This window comes from Carcharhinus amblyrhynchos, chromosome 17 (genome assembly GCF_965287045.1).
Source record: "Carcharhinus amblyrhynchos chromosome 17, sCarAmb.v2.hapA, whole genome shotgun sequence".
NCBI classification, from domain to species: domain Eukaryota; kingdom Metazoa; phylum Chordata; class Chondrichthyes; order Carcharhiniformes; family Carcharhinidae; genus Carcharhinus; species Carcharhinus amblyrhynchos.
Window position 1 is genome coordinate 58,170,221 of NC_137340.1, and position 25,685 is coordinate 58,195,905.

A 25,685-nucleotide genomic window follows, 5' to 3' on the forward strand; every position below is an offset into this window, starting at 1 on the left:
TCCATAGTCCAAGCTCTAAGTTCGTCTGACTTACCTGTTACACTTCTCGCATTGAAACAAATGCGCTGCAGTCCACCAGACCCCCTCTGATTTGCAATCCCGCCCTGCCTGCTGTTTCTCTGAGTCTTACTGGCCCTACACTCTGGTTCCTCTTAAGCTAATTTACCTTTGCTTTGGTTCCCACTCTGCTGCCAAACTAGTTTAAATCCTCCCGTGTGACACTAGGAAACCTCCCGGCTGGAATGCTTGTGCCTTTCCAGTTTAGATGCAACCCAGCCTTCTTGTACAGGTCCCATCTGCACTGGAAGAGACCCCAATGGTCCAGATGTCTGAAACCCTCCCTCCTACCCCTGCTGTTTAGCCATGTGGCAAGCTGCACTAACTGCCTATTCCTAGCCTCACTAGCACGGGCACAGGAAGTAATCCTGAGATTATAACTCTAGAGGTCCTGTTTTTTAATTTTCTACCTAACTCCCTAAACTGCTGCTACAGGACCTCATCACTCTTCCTGCCTATGTCGTTAGTACCAATATGTACCACAACCTCTGGCTGTTCACGCTTTCCCTTCAGAATGCTTTCTGCCCATTCAGAAACATCCTGGACCCTGGCACCAAGGAGGCAACATACCATCTTGGACTCTCTTTCACGTCCACAGAAACGCCTGTCTGCACCCCTAACTGTACAGTCCCCTAAAACTATTGCTGTAGTCCTGTTTGTCCCTCCCTGCTTAACAACAGAGCCAGCCATGGTACTACTGCTTTGGCTGCTGCTGCTGGTATCCCCTGATAGCCCATCTCCCCCAGCAGTACCCAAAGCGGTATACTTGTTAAAGAGGGGGATGACCACAGGGATTCCTGCACTGACTGTCAGCCCTTTCTGGCGGTCACCCATCTATGAGCCTGCATCTTTGGTGTGACCACGTCTCTAAAGCTCCTATCTATGATGCTTTCTGTCTCCTTCATGTTCATCAGTGCATCCAACTGCTGCTCCAACCTATCCACGCAGTCTGTAAGGAGCTGCAATTGGGTGCATTTCCTGTAGACATAGTCATCCGAGACCCTGGAAGCATCATGGATCTCCCACATCTCACAAGTGCAACATTTAACCCCACTGACTGACTGGAAGATTATGGCCAACAGCTGTGCAATTTCCACTCACTTTCCTCAATATCGTTGATGCATCTCATCTGGTCCTGGTGTTAACTTTAAGTAGCGACAGTTTCTCAAGTACCTCCACCGTATCATAGAGAGAGAGAGAGAGAGGTACAGTGAAGAAAAAGCCCTTTGGCCCATCGAGTCTGCACCAACAATAACTACCTCTAAAGCCATGCTGATTCTCTTTTCCAGCACATATCACAAATCTTTGGATGTTATGATATTTCAGGTACTCACCCAAATACTTTTTAAAGGTTGTAAGGTTTCCAGCCCCCACTATCTTGCCAGACAGAGCATTCCAGATTCTCATTGCCTTCTGAGTGGAAAGGTTTTTTTCCTCAAATCCCCTCTGAATCTCTTGCCCCTTATCCTCGTGATTGGCCCCTCAACCAAGGGGAACAGCTGCTTCCTATATTCCCCTCATAATCCTACACACCTCAATCATGTCCCCCCTCATCTAAAGAAAACAATCCAAGCCTATCCAGCCTCTTCTTATAGCTTAAATGCTCCATCCCAAGCAACATCCTGGTAAATCTCCTCTGTACCCCCTCTAATGCTACCATATCCTTCCTATAGTGAGGTGACCAGAACTGCACACAGTACTCCAGCTGTGGTCTAACCAACACTCGGTACAACTCCAACATAATCCCCTTGCTCCTATACTCTATATCACAACTCATAAAAGCAAGTGTCCCATATGCTCTCTTAACTACCTTATTTACATGCTCTGCCATCTTCAGCGGTCTATGAATAAGTACCCTATAATCCCTCTGTTCCTCTGAGCTGCCTAATGTTCTGCTGTTCATTCCGTGCCCTGTTACTTCTTCCAAAGTGCATCACCTCGCACTTATCAGGGTTAAATACCATCTGTCATTGATCTGCCCATCTGACCAATCCATCTGTATCTCCATGTAATCTACAACCTTCTTCTTCACTGTTAACCACCGTATTGATCTTGGTGTCATCTGCAAACATACATATCATTTCTTCCACATTATCATCTATATCATTTCTGTATATAACAAACAAAAAGGAATGCTCTGTCTGGGAAGATAGTGGAGGCTGGAAACCAGCACTGATTCCTGTGGTACACCACTGGCACCGGCCTCCAGTCGCTCAAACAACCTTCTACCACCTCCCTTTGTGTCCTATTACTGAGACAGTTTCAGACCCCACATCACCAAGTTTTCCTGAATTCCATGTGCTTCAATTGTCTCAATCTCCCAGGTGGGACCTTGTCAAAAGCTTTGCGAAAATTCATATATATTATCAGCTGAACCTTCCCCATCAACAAACTCAATCCTTTCTTTTAATTCTGTCAAATTTGTTAGGCATGACCTCCCTCTGATGAAGCCATGCTGACTATCCTTAATCAATTCGTGCCTTTCCAAATGGAGATTAATTCTTTCCTTCAGAAATACCAGTCTGTAATTTCCTGGTTCATTTCTACCACCCTTCTTGTCATTCTGCAGTCCTCTGGCCCTTCCCTCGTGGTAAGAAGTCTCACAACACCAGGTTAAAATCCAACAGGTTTATTTGGTAGCAAAAGCCACTAGCTTTCAGAGCACTTGCTGCTCCTTCGTCAGGTGTGTGGAAGTTTTGTTTACAAACAGAGCATATAAAGACAAAAACTCAATTTACAAAATAATGGTTGGAATGCAAGTTTTTACAGGTAACCAAGTCTCAAAGGCACAGACAATGTGAGTGGAGAGAGCGTTAAGCACAGGTTAAAGAGATGTGTATTGTCTCCAGACAGGACAGTTAGTGAGATTTTGCAAGCCCAGGCAAGTCATGGGGGTGACAGATAGTGTGACATGAACTCAAGATCCCGGTTGAGGCCGCGAGAAAGCATTCTCCAAGGCGGCCTTCACGACACACCACACCACAGAGTCGCTGAGCAGAGACTGATAGCCAAGTTCTGCACACATGAGGACACAATTCTCCATTCATAATGCAGTTTGTGGCTGGGTGTGTAATGCTGGAGAATTGCCTGCTAACCTTCCGCATCACAATCTTCACCAGTAACTCCCCAACCAGATTACAATACTTGGTGCATTCACATACATGCGCAGCAACCCAATTTAGATGTCATTACTTTCTCCCTTCCTCTGACTTCACCTATTCATTTATTATTCTCTATACCAGTGCTTTCTGTCTCTCCCAGTATTTTGTGCACCCTGGCATTCCTCTCTAATAGTTCCTCTTGGTTCCCACACTCCTGTTGAGTTAGTTTAAAGCCCGCCCAACAGGACCAAAATGCCCCATTTGCCCCATTGACCTCAGTCCCAGCTCTCTTCAGGGGCCAGTTTGCCAGATTCCATCTCCCTCAGAGCCAGGCCCAGTTTCCCAGGAATCTAAAACCTTCTCTGCAGCACCATATTTTCAGCCACTCATCCTGCCTTATCCTCTTATTTCTGTATTCACTGAGTAATCCTACATTTGAGGCCCTGTTTCCTAAGCTCTGATTGCAGGACCACATCCCCTTTTCTACCTAAGTCATTGGTATCAATGTGAACCATGGTCTCTGGCCATTCACTCTCCCCCAGAAGAATGTCCTGCAGCCGCTCTGTGACATCCTTGATCCTGGCGTGAGGGAGGCAACATTACATGGAATCATGTCGATGGCCATAGAAATGCCTGACTGTTCCCTTAACGAATCCCCTTTCACTATTGCTTTTCCTTTCGTCTCCTCCCCACACCCCCCATGCGCCTCCTGAACATAAGAACATAAGAATTAGGAGCAGGAATAGGCCATCTGGCCGCTCAAGTCTGCTCTGCCATTCAATAAGATCATGGTCGATCTTTTTGTGGACTCAGCTGCAGTTATCTGCCTGCTCATCATAACCCTTAATCCCTTTACTGTACAAATATTTATCTATCCTTGCCTTAAGAACATTCAATGAGGGAGCCTCAACTGCTTCACTGGGCAGGGAATTCCACAAGTTCACAACCCTTTGTGTGAAGAAGTTCCTCCTCAACTCAGTCCTAAATCTGCTTCCCCTTATTTTGAGGCTATGCCCCCTAGTTCTAGTTTCACCCGCCAGTGGAAACAACTTCCCTCCTTCTATCTTATCTATTCCCTTTATAATCTTATATGTTTCTATAAGATCTCCCCTCATTCTTCTGAATTCCAATGAGTATAGACCCAGTCTACTCAGTCTCTCCTCATAAGCCAACCCTCTCAACTCCGGAATCAACCGAGTGAATCTCCTCTGCACCCCCTCCAGTGCCAGTATATCCTTTCTCAAGTAAGGAGACCAAAACTGTACACAGTATTCCAGGTGTGGCCTCACCATCACCTTATACAGCTGCAACATAATCTCACTGTTTTTAAACTCCATCCCCCTAGCAATGAAGGACAAAATTCCATTTTCCTTAATTACCTGCTGCATCTGCAAACCAGCTCCTTGAGATTCCTGCACAAGGACACCCAGGTCCCTCTGCACAGCAGCATGCTGCAATTTTTTACCATTTAAATAATAGTCCGTTTTGCTGTTATTCCTACCAAAATGGATGACCTCACATCTACCAACATTGTACTCCATCTGCCAGATCCTCGCCCACTCACTTAGATTATCTACATCCCTTTGCAGACTTTCAGCATCCTCTGCACACTTTGCTCTTCCACCCATCTTAATGTCATCTGCAAATTTTGACATACTACACTTGGTCCCCAACTCCAAATCATCTATATAAATTGTAAACAATTGCGGTCCCAACGCTGATTCCTGAAGCACATCAGTAGCCACTGATCGCCAACCAGAAAAACACCCATTTACCCCCACTCTGCTTTCTGTTAGTTAACCAATCCTCTATCCATGCTAATACATTGCCCGTAACACCATGCACTTTTATCTTACGTAGCGGCACCTTGTCAAATGCCTTCTGGAAATTAAGATACACCACATCCACAAGTTCTCCATTGTTCACTGCACATGTAATGTTCTCAAAGAATTCCACCTAGTCAAACATGACCTTCCTTTCATGAACCCTTGCTGCGTCTTACCAATGGGACAATTTATATCCAGATGTCTCACTATTTCTTCCTTGATGATAAATTCAAGCATTTTCCCTACTACAGAAGTTAAACTAACCGGCCTATAGTTACCCACTTTTTAATCTACCTCCTTTTTTAAACAGTGGCTGTTTTCCAATCTGCAGGAACCACCACAGAGTCCAGCGAGCTTTGGTAAATTACTACTAGTGCATTTGCTATTTCTCCCACTGTCTCTTTAAGTACCCTAGGATGCATTCCATCAGAACCAGGAGACTTGTCTACCTTTAGCCCCCCCCCCATTAACTTGCCCAACACTACCTTTCTCATGATAATGATACTTTCTCGGTCTTCACCTGCCATAGCCTTCCTGTTATCATTTTTTGGCATGTCATTTGTGTTTTCCACTGTGAAGACCGACACAAAATACCTATTCAATGCCTCAGCCATTTTCTCATTTCCAGTTATTATATCCCCCTTCTCATCCTCGAAAAGACCAATGTTTACTTTCACCACTCTTTTTCGGTTTATATATTTGTAGAAACTTTTGCTGTCTGTTTTTATATTCTGAGCTAGTTTACTCATAATCCATCTTATTTTTCTTTATAGCTTTTTTTGTGGCTTTCTGTTGACCTTTAAAGATTTCCCAATCCTCTCGGTTCCCACTAATCTTTGCCACTTTGTATGCATTTGATACCCTCCTTTATTTCCTTAGAAATCCATGGCTGATTATCCCTTTTTCTACAGTCCTTCCTTAGCACTGGTATATAAGTTTGCTGAGCATTGTGAAAGATTGCTTTTAAAGTCCTCTACTGTTTACCATAGAACCATAGAAAATTACAGCTCAGAAACAGGCCTTTTGGCCCTTCTTGTCTGTGCCGAACCATTTTTTGCCTAGTCCCACTGACCTGCACTTGCACCATATCCCTCCACACCCCTCTCATCCATGAATCCATCCAAGCTCTTCTTAAATGTTAAAAGTGTCCCCGCATTTACCATTTTATCCGGCAGTTCATTCCACACTCCCACCACTCTCCGCATGAAGAACCCCCCCAATATTCCCTTTAAACTTTTCTCCTTTCACCCTTAACCCATGCCCTCTGTTTCTTTTTCTCCTCTAGCCTCAGTTTCTCAATTGTCCCACCGTAAAGTTATTGCTCCCAATCTACCTTAGTAACACCTCCCTCATCCCTTTGTCATCTCCTTTGTTTAAGCACAAAACACTAGTCTTGGATTTTGCCTTTTCACGCTCCACCTGTATTTTAAATTCAACCATACTGTGATCGCTTCTTCCAAGAGGATCCCTAACTGTAAGATCATTAATTATTTCTGTCTCATTACACAGGACCAGATCTAGAATAGCTTGCTGCCTTGTAGGTTCCATCACGTATTGTTCAAGGAAGCTATCGCGGAAACATTCTATGAACTCCTCCTCAAGGCTGCCTTGACCGACCTGGTTTGACCAATTGATATGTAGATTAAAATCCCCCATGATAATTGCTGTACCATTTTTATGTGCATCAGTTATTCTTTGTTTATTTCTCGCCCCACCATGATGTCATTATTTGGTGGCCTATAGACCAGGCCTTTCAGTGACTTCTTCTCCTTACTATTTCTAATTTCCATCCAATGGATTCAACCATTTTTTCCATAGAACCTATATCATCTCTCACTACTGCCCTGATGTCATCCTGAGCTACACCACCTCCCTTACCTTCCTGTCCGTCCCTCTGAACAGTCTGATACCCTTGGATATTTAATTATCAGTCGTGACCATTCTGCAAACATGTCTCTCTAATGGCCACCAAATCATACTTGTTTGCAATGATTTGTGCTTCCAACTCATCTTGTTTCAAATGCTACGAGCATTTGGATAAAGTGCCCTTATGCAAGTTTTTGTACCTTTTTGAATTCTAATACTTTCATTAATAACATCACCTGAGTTCTCCTTCCTTTTAACTTTTTGTCCTGATTTTTGATGTAGCTGGAACATTCTCTCCACATTTTGTCCTTGTTCCCTCCTTCTCGGACTGCTTACATAGGTTGCCATGCCCCTGGCATATTAGTTTAAATCTTTCCCAACCGCTCTAGCAAACATTCCCTTAGAACTTCGGTCCCAGTCCATCCCAGATGTAATCCGTCCAATTTGTACAGGTCTGACCTCCTCCAGTACGAGCCCTAATGCCCCAGGAACCCAGGGTGAGGTATCTAAATGGGTACAAAATTGGCTTCTTGACAGAAACCAGAGGGTGGTTGTCAGAAGTTGTTTTTCAAACTGGAGGCCTATGACCAGTGGTGAGGCCGCAGCTGGAGTACTGTGTGCAGTTTTGGGTGCCGCACCTGCGCAAGGATATTTTGGCCCTGGAGGGAGTGCAGAGGAGGTTTACTAGGCTGATACCGGAGTTGAGGGGATTGAGCTATGAGGAGAGGCTGAATAAACTAGGCTTGTACTCGTTAGAGTTTAGAAGAATGAGGGGAGATCTCATTGAGACGTATAAGATGATGAATGGGATGGATAGGATAGAGGTGGAGAGACTCTTCCCGCTCAAAAAAGACAGTAGGACTAGGGGGCACAGCCTCAAGATAAAGGGGAGGCGGTTTAGAACGGAGTTGAGGAGGAACTTCTTCACTCAAAGGGTGGTGAATCTCTGGAATTCTCTGCCCGTTGAAGTGGTGGAGGCTGCCTCGCTAAATATTTTTAAGAAGCGGGTTGATGGGTTCTTGATAAGAGAGGGGATTAAGGGTTATGGGGAGAGGGCGGGAAAGTGGAACTGAGCCACAACAGATCAGCCATGATCTTATTGAATGGCGGGGCAGGCTCGAAGGGCTAGATGGCCTACTCCTGCTCCTATTTCTTATGTTCTTCAGGGGTCAGTGCTGGGTCCACTGTTATTTGTCATTAATATTAATGATTTGGATGAGAATATAAGAGGCATGGTTAGTAAGTTTGGAGATGACACTAAGGTTGGTGACATAGTGGGCAGTGAAGAAAGTTATCTCCAATTGCAATGGGACCTTGATCAGTTGGGCCAGTGGGCTGACGAATGGCAGATGCAGTTTAATTTAGACAAATGCGAGGTAATACATTTTGGTAGATTGAACCAGGGCAGGGCTTACTCAGGATGTTGGGGAGAATTACAGAACAAAGAGATCTAGGGATACATGTTCATAGCTCCTTGAAAGTGGAGTCACAGGTGGACAGAGTGGTGAAGAAGGTACTCGGTATGCTTGGTTTCATCGGTCAGAACATTGAATACAAGAATTGGGATGTCTTGTTGAAGTTGTACAAGACATTGGTAAGGCCACACTTGGAAAACTGTGTGCAATTCTGGTTACCCTATTATAGAAAGGATATTATTAAACTAGAAAGAGTGCAGAAAAGATTTACTAGGATGCTACCGGGACTTGATGGATTGAGTTATAAGGAGAGGCTGAATAGACTGGGACTTTTTTCTCTGGAGTGTAGAAGGCTGAAGGGTGACCTTATAGCAGCCTATAAAATAATGAGGTCCATAGACAAGGTAGATAGTCAATATCTTTTTCAAAAAGTAGAGTCTAAAACCAGAGGGCATAGGTTTAAGGTAAGAGTAGAGAGATATAAAAGTGTCCAGAGGGACAATTTTTTCGCACAGAACCGGGTACAATTTTATCTTTTAAAAAGCATTCAGATAGTTAGATTGGTACGATGGGTATAGAGGGATATGGGCCAAATACGGGCAATTGGGATTAGCTTAGGGGTTTTAAAAAAAAAAGGAGGCATGGACAAGTTGGGCCAAAGGGCCTGTTTCCATGCTCTAAACCTCTGACTGTGTGACCTGTTTCACCTGACTGCCTGTGTTCACCCAACTCCAAAAAAATGAATGTGGTGGAGAATTAAACTAACAGCTGGAGGAGCACCACTAACATCCCCATCCTCAATGATGATGGAAGACATCACGTCAGTGCAAAACACAAAGCCAAAACATTTGCAGCCATCTTCATCCTGAAATACCGAGTGGATGATCCATCTTGGCCACTTTTAAGATCCCTTCACAGTATAGAGTCCAGTTCACCCAGCCAGAAGGTCTTGACAGGGTAGACACTAAAAGGTTGTTTTCCCTGACTAGAGGAACTAGAATGGGGATGAGGGGACTGTTTCAGCACAAGGGACTGATCACTTAGTGTTGACACGAGGAGAGATATCTTCGTTCAAAAGTCTTTAAATTTTGAATGTTTATGCCAGAGGTTTGTGAGCACCCCATTGTGAGTTTAATTTGATTTATTATTATCACATGTATTGGTGCACTGTGTCGGTATATAGTGTTGGTATACAGTTTTGTTTCTTGTGTGCTATACAGACAAAGCAAATCATTTATAGAGTACACGGGGAGAAGGAAATAGGAAGTGAAAATGTTTAAGGCTGAGAAAGGCAAAAGTCTGGTCTCTCAGAATCAGGGATATAGACGGGAAAGGGGAGTTGAGGCATAATAAGATCAGCCATGACCATTTTGAGTAGTGGGACAGCTCCAGGAACCATGTTTCTAGTCCTGCTCTATTTCTGATGATCTTATAAGTGAATTAATTAACATGGCAGCAGCATTTAGGTTGTAAGTTATTCAATAGAAGAAACCCAAAAAAACAGCAAACTGGAGTATATCCAATACCAGAACTGGCCGTTCTTCTCCCAGCTACCCTTGCACTCTTGCTGCGCTTACAGCCACATTGCAAATGAATTACTCCATTGTCTGGCTTCTTGCCACAAATCTATAAAACATTTTATAGTTTTTGCAGGATATTAACTCCAAACTTGGAGTTTATCACAAGAGTTTTGCAGTAACAAGCAGCAGAACTTCAGTGCTGTATTTTTAATAATAGAAATTTGAATGCCTAAGGCAGCCAAACAGTAAATACCTGTTGATATCTGACATCCCAATACATAGTTTGCACGATCAGTCTAACTGTATACTGCTGTATCCTGTGTACTTGGGGGCACTCACCACCATCTCCATTAGCTGTAGTATACTATAGATTTTAAGTAGTGTACATTTGAACCCCAGCCAACTTCAGAAACTACATCATATCATCTGCCAAAAGGAACTCCACGATACTTACTGAAACATAAGAGAGATAATGGGGTTGATCTTATGCCCGTGTTTGCTGATTGTGCAGAGTCTCAAGGTCCAGAAATCGCAGTTCTTGCTGGTGAGAATGCAATTTTGGACCTTCTGCACCCCAATCCAGTCACAGCAACAGGTTACAGGTATTGGCTGAGAAGCAGTAGATATAAAACTGAGATGAGGAGGAATGACTTCTCACTGAGGGTGGTGAATTTATGGAACTCGCTGCCCCATAGCGCATTGGAGTTTGAATCGTTGAACAGTTGCAAGAAGGAGATCGATATATTTCTAATAAAAAGAGGGATAAGGGGATATGGGAAACAGGTGGGGAGGTGGATTTGAGACCAGGGAGGGATCAGCCATGATCTGATTGAGTGGCAGAGCAGGCTCGAAGGGCTGAATTTATCTCCTTCTGTTCCTAATTCCTAAGTTCATGCCCATAGTGAACATGAACCTGCCTTTCAGAAATCTGAATAGATTTCAATGTTATTAATCTGTTCCCTTGCCAGATATTGATTTCACCCCCCACTCCCCTACATTTATTGGTTCACACGGAAGTGAACCTGTCGTGGATGTCTCCTTGGCATGCAAATGTATGTTCAGCCCCTGGGGGAGAGGGACATAGCCTGGCCTGTGACCCTTGGCACAGTTTGACACTTCCAGTTGGGCGCCATGCCTGTGCCAACCTGTGCCAAGAGGCAGGCCCCGGTGGGACCCTCAGGGGGTCGAATTCTTTTGCTGTTGAGGGGGACGGGGGTGAAATTGGATGCCGGCTTAGATTTTGGAGGAGGTGAAGGGCTAAGGTTCGGTGGCGGGGGGGAACGATAATCGAAGGGGGAGGTGGTGTTTATGGGAGAGCAATAATGATCAGTTGGGGGAGGGGCAAATGGCCAAAGGCGAGGGGCCACGATCAGAGGTGGGGGGCTGAAAAATTCCAACTCCGATGAGGAGTGGGGTGGGGAGGGGAGCCCTGAGACCTCAGTGCTGGACTGCGGGGGAGATTTACTCAGTTTCTGATTGGGGCGCCCTTTTAAGATGGTGCCCTAATTACTGTTAAGCCTGGTTTAGCGGTGTATCATAAGTAGGCTTACATTAACACTGCAATGAAGTTTATGTGAAAATCTCCTAGTCGTCACACTCTGGCGCCTATTGGGCTGAATGGCATCCTTCGGCACTGTAGGGATCCTGTGATTACATGATTTCTCATGGTGAATGTTGGGGCTTTGCATGCTGTCAATAAGATAACTGTTTAAAGTTTTAGAGTTTTTATTTATTAGTGTCTCAAGGAGGCTGACATTAACACTGCAGTGAAGTTACTGTGAAAATCCCCTAGTCGCCACACTCTGGCGCCTGTTCAAGTACTTTAGGGAGAATTTAGCATGGCCAATGCACCCTAACCAGCACATCTTTCAGACTGCAGGAAGAAACCAAAGCACTTGGAGGAAACCCATGCAGACACGGGGAGAATGTGCAGACTCTGCACAGACAATGACCCAAGCCGGAAATTGAACCCAGGTACCTGGCCGTTCTAAGTATTGTGCCATCGTGCCGCCCTCATCTCTCTCGGTATTATTAGCCTGGAAGAAGTAGCACAAGTGCTCTGCATATTGGGCCGAGACTTCTCTGCTTGCATCATAGGTTTCTAGTTTAACAAAGAGAACAATTTTCCTTATGAACAGACAACAGTTGCTTTTTCTTGGCAGTGTATGTTGTCTGTAATAACGTTCATAATTCTTCCATCACCATAACCCTTCATTTACAAACTATCCGTGGCTTAGAGCAAAAAGTGCTGAACCCAGAGACCAATAGAATACCAGTCCAGGTTGAGGCAATGGGTTTAAGCCCCTGCTGCTCATTTCCCATTGGGCGAGCTCCCGCTCACTCACTAGGGGAGTTTATTCTCCACGAAACCCGTGGTGAAACTATTGGTGTTTCTCAGTGTCCTTCAAGGTGGAATTTAATCCAGGATATCGTAGAATTCCTATTGTGCAAAAGGAGGCCATTTGGCCCACTGAGTCTGCATCAGCTCTCTTTCAGAGTGTCTTATCCAGGCCTGCTCCTGCTCTTTCCCATAATCCCACACCTTTACCATGGCTAATCCATCTAACTTGTGCATTTTGGGACACAAAGGGGCAATTTGCCTTTTGGTAAATTGTTGGGTGATGGAGTCTTGTTGAGCCAGTGAAAGCCCCCTACTCTCTTGGAGTAGGCCTGGCATTTTAAGCACCATTGCCAAGGGACCCACACCACAAGTGAGTAAGAGCAGGGTAATTTTCCCAGGGAGGAAGTCGCTGGTTACATAGTGAAGGAAAGGGCAGGGAGGGTTGCTCCCAGGGCAACTCCCACTTCCCAATGCCGAATCCAATGATCAGGCCTTTGAACAAGGGACCACCCTCCTCCACCTTTCCAACATAGCGACTTCTCCGCCTGTTGCTGGTTGCATTTCTGTATTCGTTCAAGAGATGTGGACATCATTGGCAAGGCCTGCCCTGATTTCCCTTGAATTGGGTAGTTAAGAATCAACCACATGGTCTCGAGTCACATGTAGATTAGACCAGGTAAGGATTGTAAATCCCCCTCCCCCACCACCTCAAAGAACATTATTGAACAAGGTAGGTTTTTACAACAATTCTAATTGTCAGGGTCACCATTACTGAGACTAGCTTTCTGTCCCAGATATATTGAATTTAAATTTCATCAGCCCCCTTGGTGGGGTTTGAACACGAATCCCCCAAGCATTACCTGTACCTGTACACCTGAGTACTAGCTGAGTAACATTACCACTGTACACCGCACACTAGTGGCAATGGGAGCAAACCCTTAAGTGGGCATTAATTAATTGCTTGAGGACTTCAATTAGCATCTGGGTGAGAAGTCACTGCGCCTCGGATTTAATTGGGTGGCGGTGAGACAATGGCGTGATCCTCAGTCTGCACCCTTTCGTCTAAATGCCCCTGCGTTTAATTCACTATGCACCCAACACATCCTTTTACCATTCCCTGGACAAAAGCCGTCAGTGTTCCTTTAAGAATGTGGAGCCCTCTCTCAATTGATTCACATTCTTCCTTGTGAGAATCAGTTACAGAAACAGTTCCAATATCTGACACAGCCAAGACGCACAGGTTGGTCTAAGAATGGCTGTCTACCGTTACCTCCTGTTAGCCTTGCACAGGCCTGCGTCCTTTCCTGAACAACATGCTTAGCATTGGATCATAATCATCTAAATGAGCAGGGATTTGATTTTATTTGATTTATTATTGCACATGTATTATCATACAGTGAAAAGTATTGTTTTCTTGCGCACTTTTCAGACAAAGCATACCATTCATAGAGAAGGAAACCAGAGAGTACAGAATGAAGTGTTACAGTCATAGAAGAAATTGAGTTAACACATTATTAGGGAGTTTACAAGAGTTAGAACGAAGTTTTAGAAGCATAGAACAAGAGTAAAAGTTAGAATTAGAAGATATGCTGGGCACAGCTTGCAAGAAATCGCCTCGCTCCAGCACCATCTGAGATCTTCCGTAAACACATAAGGTGGGATTTTGCAGTCTCAACCATCCCGAAATCATAAAATCCCACCTGAGGTCAATGGACCTTCCCATTGTCTGCTTCGGGCCTGCTCTGATTCCCATGGTGGGCGGGGCAGTAAAATTCCAGCCACAGTTTATATGTTGCCTGTATCACCTCAGTTGGAAGTCTCACAACACCAGATTAAAGCCCAACAAATTTATTTGGTAGCAAACGCCAAATAAACCTGTTGGACTTTAACCTGGTGTTGTGAGACTTCTTACCGTGTTTACATAAGAACATAAGAACATAAGAAATAGGAGCAGGAGTAGGCCATCTAGCCCTTCGAGCCTGCCCCGCCATTCAATAAGATCATGGCTGATCTGTTGAGGCTCAGTTCCACTTTCCCGCCCTCTCCCCATAACCCTTAATCCCCTCTCTTATCAAAAACCCATCAACCCGCTTCTTAAAAATATTTAGCGAGGCAGCCTCCACCACTTCAACGGGCAGAGAATTCCAGAGATTCACCACCCTTTGAGTGAAGAAGTTCCTCCTCAACTCCGTTCTAAACCGCCTCCCCTTTATCTTGAGGCTGTGCCCCCTAGTCCTACTGTCTTTTTTGAGCGGGAAGAGTCTCTCCACCTCTATCCTATCCATCCCATTCATCATCTTATACGTCTCAATGAGATCTCCCCTCATTCTTCTAAACTCTAACGAGTACAAGCCTAGTTTATTCAGCCTCTCCTCATAGCTCAACCCCCTCAATTGATACCCTAGTCCAACGCCAGCATCTCCACTTCATATCAGTTGGTCCAGGTTAATTCTGCATCTTGATTCTTCTACTCCAGCTGAATAGAATTTTTAGACCAAATAAGTTCAAAGGGTAAGTAAGATTAGAACAAGAGAGTAAGCAGTTATTCTCCTAAACTACTAACCTGCTTTATACATTGCAATTCAATATTGTTACTGTGTAAGGTCGGAATACCCCAGCGACAGCATACCCCCTCCACGGATTTCATGGTGTCCTGGGGTGCAGTCAGTGGGAAATTATTGACTTTAGCAGGACCAGAAGATCCCACCCTGTGAATGATGTGCCAGCTGTGAGAAATACATCATATGGAGGTCAGAAAATATTCCTTTAAATCTCAGTTTAGAACAGTGCTTCAAGGATTTGTATTTGAATGCTTGGCTATTTGTTTATCGATTCACTCCATATGACATCACAGTGAGAGAAACCAAGGGCCAGAGTCAGATAAGGACTGAGTAAAAAAAACCACCAAATTGTAGTATAATGTTGGGAATTTGGTGGTCTGCGTACCACCCCACCAATGTTGTTGCCCCTTGTTGTTTCTTAACTCGACCCACACAGGTTCCACATCATCTGTGAGAACATAAGAAATAGGAGCAGGAGTAGGCCATCTAGCTCTTCGAGCCTGCCCCGCCATTCAATAAGATCATGGCTGATCTGAAGTGGATCAGTTCCACTTTCCCGCTTTCTCCCCATAACCCTTAATTCCCTTGTCTGTCAAAAACCTATCTACCCGTGACTTAAATATATTTAGCAAGGTAGCCTCTACCACTTCAACAAGCAGAGAATTCCAGAGATTCACCACCCTTTGAGTGAAGAAGTTCCTCCTCAACTCTGTTCTAAACTGCCCTCCCCCTTATCTTGAGGCTGTGCCCTCTAGTCCTGCTATCCTTTCTAAGCGGGAAGAATCTCTCTACCTCTACCCTATCCATCCCCTTCATTATCTTATACGTGTCTATAAGATCCCCCCTCAGCCTTCTAAACTCCAACAAGAACAGACCCAGTCTATTCAGTCTCTCTTCATAGTCCAACCCCCTCATCTCCGGTATCAGCCTAGTGAACCTCCTCTGCACTCCCTCCAAGGCCAATATATCCTTCCCCAAGCGCGACGACCAAAACTGCACACAGTACTCCAGCTGCGGCCTCACCAATACCATGTACAGTTGCAGCAAGACCTCCCTGCTTTGATATTCTATCCCCCTCGCTATAAAGGCCAGCATCCCATTCGCCTTCTTGATCACCTGCTGCACCTGCAGACTGGGTTTTTGCTACTCATGCACAAGGACCCCCAGGTCCCTCTGCACCGTAGCATGCTGCAGCTTTTCGCCCTTTAAATAATAATCCCTCCTACTATTATTTCTGCCAAAATGGATAACCTCACACTTGCTAACATTGTATTCCACCTGCCAGGTCCTCGCCCACTTGCTCAGCCTATCCAGATCCCTCTGCAGACTTTCCACACCCTCCGCACAATTTGCTTTTCCACTCATCTTCGTGTCATCAGCAAATTTCGTCACCCTACACTCAGCCCCCTCCTCCAGATCATCTATATAAATGGTAAATAGCTGAGGCCCCAGCACCGATCCCTGCGGCATTCCACTAGTCACCAACTGCCAATCAGAATAGCACTCATCGATACCAACTCTCTGCCTCCTATTAGACAACCAATCCTCTATCCACGCTAACACCTTACCCCCAACTCCATGCACCCTAACCTTCTGAAGCAATCTTTTGTGAGGCACCTTATCAAACGCCTTTTGAAAATCTAGAAACACCACATCCACCGGTTCCCCTCTGTCTACCGCACTAGTCACATCCTCATAGAATTCCAATAAATTTGTCAAACATGACTTCCCCTTAACAAATCCGTGCTGCATCTGCTCTATCAAACCATTCTTTTCTAGGTGCCTCGCTATTTCTTCTTTGATGACGGATTCAAGCATTTTTCCAATTACAGACATTAAACTAACCGGCCTATAATTCCCTGCCTTTTGTCTGTTACCTTTTTTAAACAGCAGCGTAACATTAGCCGTTTTCCAATCTTCCAGCACTTCCCCGGAATTCAGCGAAGTTTAGTAAATAATCACTAAGGCATCCACTATCACCTCTGCCATTTCCTTCAGAACCCTGGGATGCATTCCATCCGGTCCTGGGGACTTGTCCACCATCAGTCCCATTAGTCTATCAAGCACTACCTCTCTAGTGACAGTAATCGCATTCAGGCCCTCAAATCCTACCATCCTTCTATCTTTAATATCCGGCAAACTATTCGCGTCCTCCTCCGTGAAGACCGAGGCAAAAAACTTATTTAAGGCTTCAGCCATTTCCTCATCCCCCCCCACTAAATCCCCCCTCTCATCCTCTGAGGGTCCAACATTCACTCTAGCCAGTCTCCTCTTCTTTATATATTTGTAAAAACTCTTACTGTCCTTTTTTATATTTAGTGCTAGTTTAGCTTCATAGTCTATCCTTCCTTTCTTTATCAACTTCTTAGTCATTCTTCATTGATTTTTAAACCTTTCCCAGTCTTCTGATCGCCCACTACTTTTAGCCAATCTGAACGCATCAGCTTTTAATTTAATACTTGCCTTTATTTCCTTTGATAACCACAGCTGGTTATCCCTTCTCCTACATTCCTTCTTTACCATTGGAATATATTTCTGCTGAGCACCGAGAAAGATCTCCTTAAAGATCCTCTATTGTTCCTCAGCTGTCCAATATGCTAATATCTTTCCTCAATAGCGTGTCAATATTATCTTTGATTACCAATGCAACTCCACCATCTTTTCCTTTTTGTCTGCCCATCCTAAACACTGAAAAACATTAGACAGGAAACTCAATGCATGTGTTAAAGGAACATCTGTGATTATCGGCAATTTTAATCTGCATATAGATTGGGAGGGTCAAATTAGTCATAATACAATAGGCGAGGAATTTCTGGAGTTTATGCAGGATGGTTTTCTGGAGCAATACATTGAGGAACCAACAGAGGAACAAGTCATCTTGGACTGGGTGTTGTGCAATGAGAAAGGGTTAGTTGGCAATCTGGCTGTGAGAGGACCCTTGGGGTTGATAATATGGTAGAATTCTTTGTCATGGTGGATAATGATGTAGTTGATTCTGAGACCAGAGTCCTGAATTTCAATAAAGGAAACTAAGATGGTACAACTCATGAATTGGCCATGATGGACTGGGAAACATTACTGAAAGCAAAGACAATAGACTGGCAATGACAGGCATTTAAAGAATGAATAGGGGAACTGTTCATTCCTGCTTGGCGCAGGAGCAGTAACGGTATTGTGACCAAATTGTGGCTTACAAGGGAAATTAGAGATAGTGTCAGATTCAAGGAAGAAGTATACAAATTGGCAAGAAGAAGGAATAGGCCTGAGGATTGGGAGCCGTGCAAAATTCAGCAAAGGAGGACGAAGGAATTGATTAAGAAGAGAAAAATAGAGCATGAAAGTAAGCTAGCAGGGAACATAAAAACTGACTGCAAAAGTTTCGATAGGTATGTAAAGAGAAAAGGATTTGACAAAAACAAATGTAGGCCCCTTACACTCAGCAACGGGAGAGTTCATAACGGGGAATAAAGAAATGACTGAGGAATTAAATTTGTACTTCGCAAAAGAAGACATGAATAATATACCAGAAGTTCTGGGAGAAACATGTTTGAGTGAGGAGTATTAGTAGAGAAATGGTTTTGGGGAAATTGATGGGATTGAATGTAGATAAATCTCCAGGTCCTGATGATAATCTTCATCCCAGAGTACTTAAGAAAGCGGCCTTGGAAACAACAGATCCATTGGTGGTTTTTTTCTAAAATTCTCTGGATCCTGGAATGGTTCCTAATGGAAGTTGGCTATTCAGAAAGGGAGGTCGAGAGAAAACAGGGAACTACAGGGAAGATCCTAGAAGATTGGAGAATAGCCAATGCTGTTCTTTTGTTTAAGAAGATTAGCAAGAATATCAAGGTAATTACAGGCCAGTGAGCCTGACATCAGTGGTAGGGAAATTATTGGAGAGGATTCTTCGAGGCAGGATTTATTCCCACTTGGGAATAAGTGTACGTGTTAGTGAGAGACAACATGGTTTTGTTAAGGGGAGGTCGTGTCTCACAAACTTGATCAAGTTTTTCGAGGAAGTGACAAAGATGATTGATGAGGGTAGGGCAGTGGATGTTGTCTACATGGACGTCAGTAAGGCCTTTGACAAGGTCCCTCATGGCAGACTGGTGCAGAAGATGAAGTCGCATGGGATCAGAGGTGAGTTAGCAAGATGGATACAAAACTGGCTCAGTCAAAAAAGACAGAGGGAAGCAGTAGAAGGGTGTGTTTCTGAAGGAGGGCTGTGACAAGGGATGAGTGCTGGGGCCTTTGCTGGTGTAATATATATAAATGATTTGGAGGAAAATGTAACTGGTTTGATTAGTAAGTTTGCGGATGACACAAAGGTTGGTGGATTTGCGGATAGCGATGAGGGCCATCAGAGGATACAGCAGGATATAGATCAGTTGGAGACTTGGGTGCAGAGTTGGCAGATGAAGTTTAATCCGGACAAATGTGAGGTAATGCATTTTGGAAGGTCTAATACAGATAGGAAATATACAGTAAATGGCAGAACCCTTAAGAGTATTGATAGGCAAAGGGATAAGAACATAAGAAAATAGGAGCAAGAGTAGGCCATCTAGCCCTTCGAGCCTGCCCCGCCATTCAATAAGATCATGGCTGATCTGTCGTGGCTCAGTTCCACATTCCCGCCCTCTCCCCATAACCCTTAATCCCCTCGCTTATCAAAAACCCATCAACCCGCGTCTTAAAAATATTTAGCGAGGCAGCCTCCACCACCTCAACGGGCAGAGAATTCCAGAGATTCACCACCCTTTGAGTGAAGAAGTTCCTCCTCAACTCTGTTCTAAACCGCTCCCCCCCTTTATCTTGAGGCTGTGCCCCCTAGTCCTACTGTCCTTTCTGAGCGGGAAGAGTCTCTCCACCTCTATCCTATCCATCCCATTCATCATCTTATACGTCTCAATGAGATCTCCCCTCATTCTTCTAAACTCTAACGAGTACAAGCCTAGTTTATTCAGCCTCTCCTCATAGCTCAACCCCCTCAACTCCGGTATCAGCCTAGTAAACCTCCTCTGCACTCCCTCCAAGGCCAAAATATCCTTGCGTAAGTACGGTGACCAAAACTGCACACAGTACTCCAGCTGCGGCCTCACCAATGCCCTATACAGCTGCAGCAAGACCTCCCTACTTTTATATTCAATCCCCCTCGCTATGAAGGCCAGCATCCCATTAGCCTTCCTGGCCACCTGCTGCACCTGCAGGCTGGGTTTTTGCGACTCATGCACAAGGACCCCGAGGTCCCTCTGCACCGTCACCTGCTGCAGTTTTTCGCCACGTAAGTAATAGTCCTTCCTACCATTATTCCTACCAAAGTGGACCACCTTGCACTTGCCAACATTAAATTCCATTTGCCAGTTCCTGGCCCATTCGCCCAGCCTATCTAGATCCTTCTGCAGACTCTCCACACCCTCCGCGCAATTTGCCGTTCCACCAATCTTGGTGTCATCAGCAAATTTTGACACCATACACTCGGTTCCCTCCTCCAGATCATCTGTATAAATGGTAAATAGCTGAGGCCCCAGCACCGACCCCTGGGGCACTCCACTAGTCACCAACTGCCAATCCGAATAGCACCCATTAACCCCCACTCTCTGCCTCCTATTTGACAACCAATCCTCTATCCACGCTAACACCCTACCCCCAACTCCATGCCCCCTTACCTTCTGCAATAACCTCCTGTGAGGTACCTTATCAAACGCCTTCTGAAAATCAAGAAAGACCACATCCACCGGCTCTCCTCGATCCACCACCCTAGACACATCCTCATAGAACTCCAATAAATTTGTCAGACACGACTTCCCCTTAACGAAACCGTGCTGCGTCTGCTCTATCAAGCAATTCCCCTCAAGATGCCTCGCTATTTCCTCCTTGATGACGGATTCTAACATTTTACCTACAACAGACGTTAAACTAACCGGCGTATAATTCCCTGCCTTTTGCCTGGATCTGGGTGTACATGTACACAGGTCACTGAAAGTGGCAATGCAGGTGGAGAAGGTAGTCAAGAAGGCATACGGCATGCTTGCCCTCATTGGCCAGGGCATTGAGTTTAAAAATTGGCAAGTCATGTTGTAGAACCTTAGTTAAGCCGCACTTGGAATACAGTGTTCAATTCTGGTCGCCACACTACCAGAAGGATGTGGAGGCTTTGGAGAGGGGACAGAAAAGATTTACCAGGATGTTGCTTGGTATGGAGGGCATTAGCTATGAGGAGAGTTTGGAGAAACTTGGTTTGTTCTCCTGGAGCAACGGAGGTTGAGGGGAGACCTGATTGAAGTCTACTAGATAATGAAAGGCATGGACAGAGTGGATACTTAGAAGCTTTTTCCCAGGGTGGAAGAGTCAATTACTAGGGGGCACAGACTTACGTTGCGAGGGGCAAGGTGTAAAGGAGATGAGGCAGGTTTGTTACACGGAGAGTAGTGGGTGCCTGGAACTCATTGCCAGGGGAGGTAGTGGAAGCAGATACGGTAGTGACTTTTAAGGGGCATCTTGACAAGTACACGAATAGGGTGGGAATAGAGAGATATGGTCCCTGGAGGGGTAGAGAGTTTTAGTTCAGTCGGGCAGCATGGTTGGTGGAGGCTTGGAGGGCCGAAAGGGCCTGTTCCTGTGCTGTAATTTTCTTTGTTCTTTGTTCTTTTGTTCTGTGGACCAGTCAGCCTAACGTCTGTACTGGGGAAGTTGCTTGAGTCCATTATGAAGGATTTCACAATTCGGCATTTGGAAGGCAGTGGTATAATCAGAAAAAGTCAGCATTGATTTACACAAAGGAAATCATGTTTGACGAATCTATTGGAATTCTTCGAAAATGTAACTAATGGAGTTGACCGAGGAGAACGAATGGATGTGGTTTATTTACACTTTCAGAAGGCTACTATCTAAAGTTAGAATACATGGGATTGCAGGCAATGTCTTAAGATGGACAGAAAGCTGGTGATCAGATAGAAAGTAAGGAGTTGGCATACGTGGATCTTTTTCTGATTGCGGTCAATGACTAGTGGCATTCAGCATGGTTCTGTGCTAGGGGTAGCAAATTTAAAACAGAATTGAGGGGAGACTTTTTCTCCCAAAGGGTTGTGAATTTGTGGAATTTGCTACCCCAAAGTGCAGTGGATGCTGGGACAGTGAGAAAATTTGAGGAAGAGTTAGGTATATTTTTAATTGATAATGGGTTGAAAGGTTATGGGGGGAAGGGTTAATGGATTTTGTATCTAGAATATGTCACAAACATAACCCTTCCTCATGACTGATCTTCTCAAGCTTATACTGCTCCTGATTAATATAAGTTATTTGTTCATGTCTTACATGCTTTAACTCTCATTTTTATAAAGACAGATAGCTTAATGTGGCTGTTATTTTGTAGACTTTGCAAATCTTACCTATTTGTGTTAGTTGGACATCGTTACACAGATGGTAGTTTACGATACCAGCTTTTAACAGCTGCAGATGGCAGATCGCGATACTGGCTTTTAACAGGAAGACTCCTGCTGGGACAGCCGCGATCGCACAAGTAACTTCAAAGACAGGGATGCCAGTACTGCTGCAGAAGGGTTTTGAATCGTGACCGGATTGAAGACTGTGTCATGACTGCAGGACTGTAATTCCTGATTAAATCTGAGGCTGAATCACAACCAAGGAAGGAAGCCCGGAGTTCTGGCCGGAATGGGAAATTTGTGTCATGATTGACATTAAGACTCATGATGTATAAATGTGTTTGTGTTCTATGAGAAGTCTGGTAGTCCTGGTTGGAACCAGTTTCTCCCAAAGCTCTGGAATAAACACCAGAGCTTTGAAATAAAAACGATTGTATTTTGACTCAATAACAGCCTCAGAGGTATTATTTTACCTACAAGGGGTAAACCTTTTAGAACTGAGGTAAGGAGAAATGCCTTCATCCAGAGGGTGGTGAATGTATGAAATTCACTTTTACAGAATGTAGTTGAGACCAAAACATAGAACATAGAACATTACAGCGCAGAACAGGCCCTTCGGCCCACGATGTTGCGCCGACCAGTTAAAAAACAATGACCCACTAACCTAAACCAGTCCCTTTTCGTCCATAAACCTATCCACGGCTCTCTTAAACGCCCCCAAACTAGGCGCATTTACAACTGCAGCAGGCAGGGCATTCCAATCCCTCACCACCCTCTGGGTAAAGAACCTACCCCTGACATCCGTCCTATAACTACCACCCCTTAATTTAAAGCCATGCCCCCTCGTGCTAGCTTTCTCCATCCGAGGATAAAGGCTATCACTGTCCACCCTATCTAAACCTCTAATCATGTTATATGTTTCAATAAGATCCCCTCTTAGCCGCCTTCTTTCCAGCGAAAACAACCCCAAATCCCTCAGTCTCTCCTCATAGGACCTCCCCTCCATACCAGGCAACATCCTGGTAAACTTCCTCTGCACCCTCTCCAACGCCTCCACATCCTTCCTGTAATGTGGGGACCAGAACTGCACACAGTACTCCAAGTGCAGCCGCACCAGAGTTGTGTACAGTTGCAACATGACGCTGCGACTCCTAAATTCAATCCCCCTACCAATAAACGCCAAGACACCGTATGCCTTCTTAACAACCTTATCTACTTGACTCCCAACTTTCAGGGATCTATGTACACATACACCTAGATCCCTCTGCTCATCCACACTATTCAAAGTCCTTCCGTTAGCCCTATACTCGACACGTTCTTTGATTTCAAGAATAAATTAGATTTAGCTCTTGGGGCTAAAGGGATCAAGGGACGTGAGTGGCAGGGGGGATCAGGATATTGAATTTGATGATCAACCATGATGAAAATGAATGGTGGAACAGGCTCAAAGGGTCAAATGGCCTACTCCTGCTACTAGTTTCTATGGGGGTGAGAAAACTGGTTTAAATCCCGACTTTTTTTCAGTTCAACTTCAGACCCAAATCTTCCACACTCTGTGCAATGTAGCGGTCACAATCGTGAATCTCATTAAAAGCTCCGGGGGGGTGGTGGGGGGGCAGTGGGGGCAGCAAGGCCTATTCGTGCTGGAATCTGACAGTTCTGGAACTCTGCACATGCACAGTGGCCCTGATCTGTCAGACATGCCGTTTGATGGCCAGCGATTAAGCTGCCCAACCCAGGGCCCCTGCACTTCTGCCCCTCCAGTCTTCCTCGATTGCCTGATCATGGCTCCCACAAGCATTCCCAGGGCAGCCCCTCCACTCTGGCCCAGTAGCCCCCCACCCCCAAGCAGTGGCAATCCTCCCCTGTACTCCAGGAGACAAACCTCTCCCAGCAGACCAACCTCCCGGAGATAGAGGCAGACATTTCTCCGCCAAATTTTCCAGCCTATCTATATCCTGCTGTATTCTCTGATAATGTTCATCACTATCTGCAACTCCACCAATTTTAGTATCATTCTTAAGTTTGAATTCCAAAACTTTCTGAAAATCAATGTTCAATAAACTGCTCTGTAATTGCCTGATTTATACTCTTCTGCCTTCTTATACAAAGATCTGACATTGCTTCGCCAGAAGTGCAGCTTTAGATTGAATGAATATTATATTTAGCTACAGTACATGGTGGGAGAGTCCAGAACTAGGGGTCACAGTTTGAGGATTCAGGGCAGACCATTTAGGACGGAGATGAGGAGACATTTCTTCACCCAAAGAGTGCTGGGTCTGTGGAATTCATTACCACAGGAAGTAGTTGATGCAAAAATGTCATGCATTCAAGAGGCGGGTGGATATAGCACTTGGGGCAAATGGGATCAAAGGTTATGGGGAGAAAGCAGAATTAGGCTATTGAGTTGGACGATCAGTCGTGATCGTAATGAATGGTGGAGCAGGCTGGAAAGAGCCGAGTGGCTTCCTCCTGCTCCTACCTTTGCTTTCTATGTTTCTACATCCATCTCAGAACAGTTCTGTGCCATTGGTTGTTTAAAGCTTGGAGTTTACGTTAATCACATCAGCTCTGACAAAACAAATTGGTGAGTTTATAAATGTTTTTGTTTCAGATATCAAGGCAAAGAGGGCTGGGCACCAGCATCTTACTTAAGAAAAGTCAAGGATGAACTTGCTGTGAGGAAGAAGCCTCTTACTGGACCAGTGGAGATAATTGGAAACATAATGGAGATAAGTAACCTACTGAACAAGAAAACCTGCAGTGAAAAGAATGTTCAGACAGAAAATGAATCCAACCTTTATGATCATCCTCCACTCACTGCAAAGGAAATCAGCCTTCCACTTCCTCGTGAGGAGACCAATGGTAGTACAACAACTGCAGCAATGCCAGAAAAGAAGTTGAACCAAGGAGCACTGGGGTCCCCTGCTGTGGCCAGGGTTGCCCCACAGAGAGCAGCAATAGGTAAATGATTGAAAGTATTTCTGTCTCTGAAACGTAGCTCCAGCTCCAGTTTACACTTTGTCAAGTTCCTAAGCCAGGAGTATGCTGGGGATGTGCTGGGCTCCTCCATTATTGAGGTTGGGGATATTTGTGGAGCCTCCTCCTCCAGTGAGTTGTTTAATTGTTCGCCACCGTTCATGACTGAATGTGGCAGGACAACAGAGTTTAGATCCCATCAGTGGGATTGCTTAGCTCTGGCTATTGCAATCTGCTTCCAATGTTTGGTACACAAGTAGTCCTGTATTGTACCTTCACTAGGTTGACACCTCATTTTTGGGTATGCCTGATATTTCTCCTAGCATGCCCTCCTGCACTCTCCATTGAACCAGGATTGATCCCCTTGCTTGATGGTAAAGGTTGAGTGGGGGATACGCCAGTATATGAGGGCACAGATTGTGCTGGAGTACAATTTTGCTGCGGTTGATAGCCCATTGTGGGGGGCATTTAGAAAGGAAATAGGGAGGGTGCAAGCCCAGCATGTTCCCGCTAGGGTGATAGATAGGAATAACAAGCCCAGAGAACCATGGATGACCAGAGATATTCAGGATACGATAAGATGGAAAAGAAAGGCTTTTAATGGGTACAAGGGGAAGCATAGAAAGTGCAGGTTGGA

General features: G+C 44.8%; 1 protein-coding gene across 3 annotated transcripts in view; it reads left to right on the forward strand.

Annotated features, from left to right (window-relative positions):
- Positions 1-25,685, forward strand: part of sh3pxd2aa (SH3 and PX domains 2Aa) — a 610,480-nt gene that overhangs the window by 513,370 nt on the left and 71,425 nt on the right. For all 3 annotated transcript variants that reach the window (XM_080206018.1, XM_080206019.1, XM_080206020.1), the window contains one exon: positions 24,684-25,033. In XM_080206018.1, the coding sequence (XP_080062144.1) occupies positions 24,684-25,033 (350 nt within the window). The remainder of the gene's footprint in view (positions 1-24,683; positions 25,034-25,685) is intronic.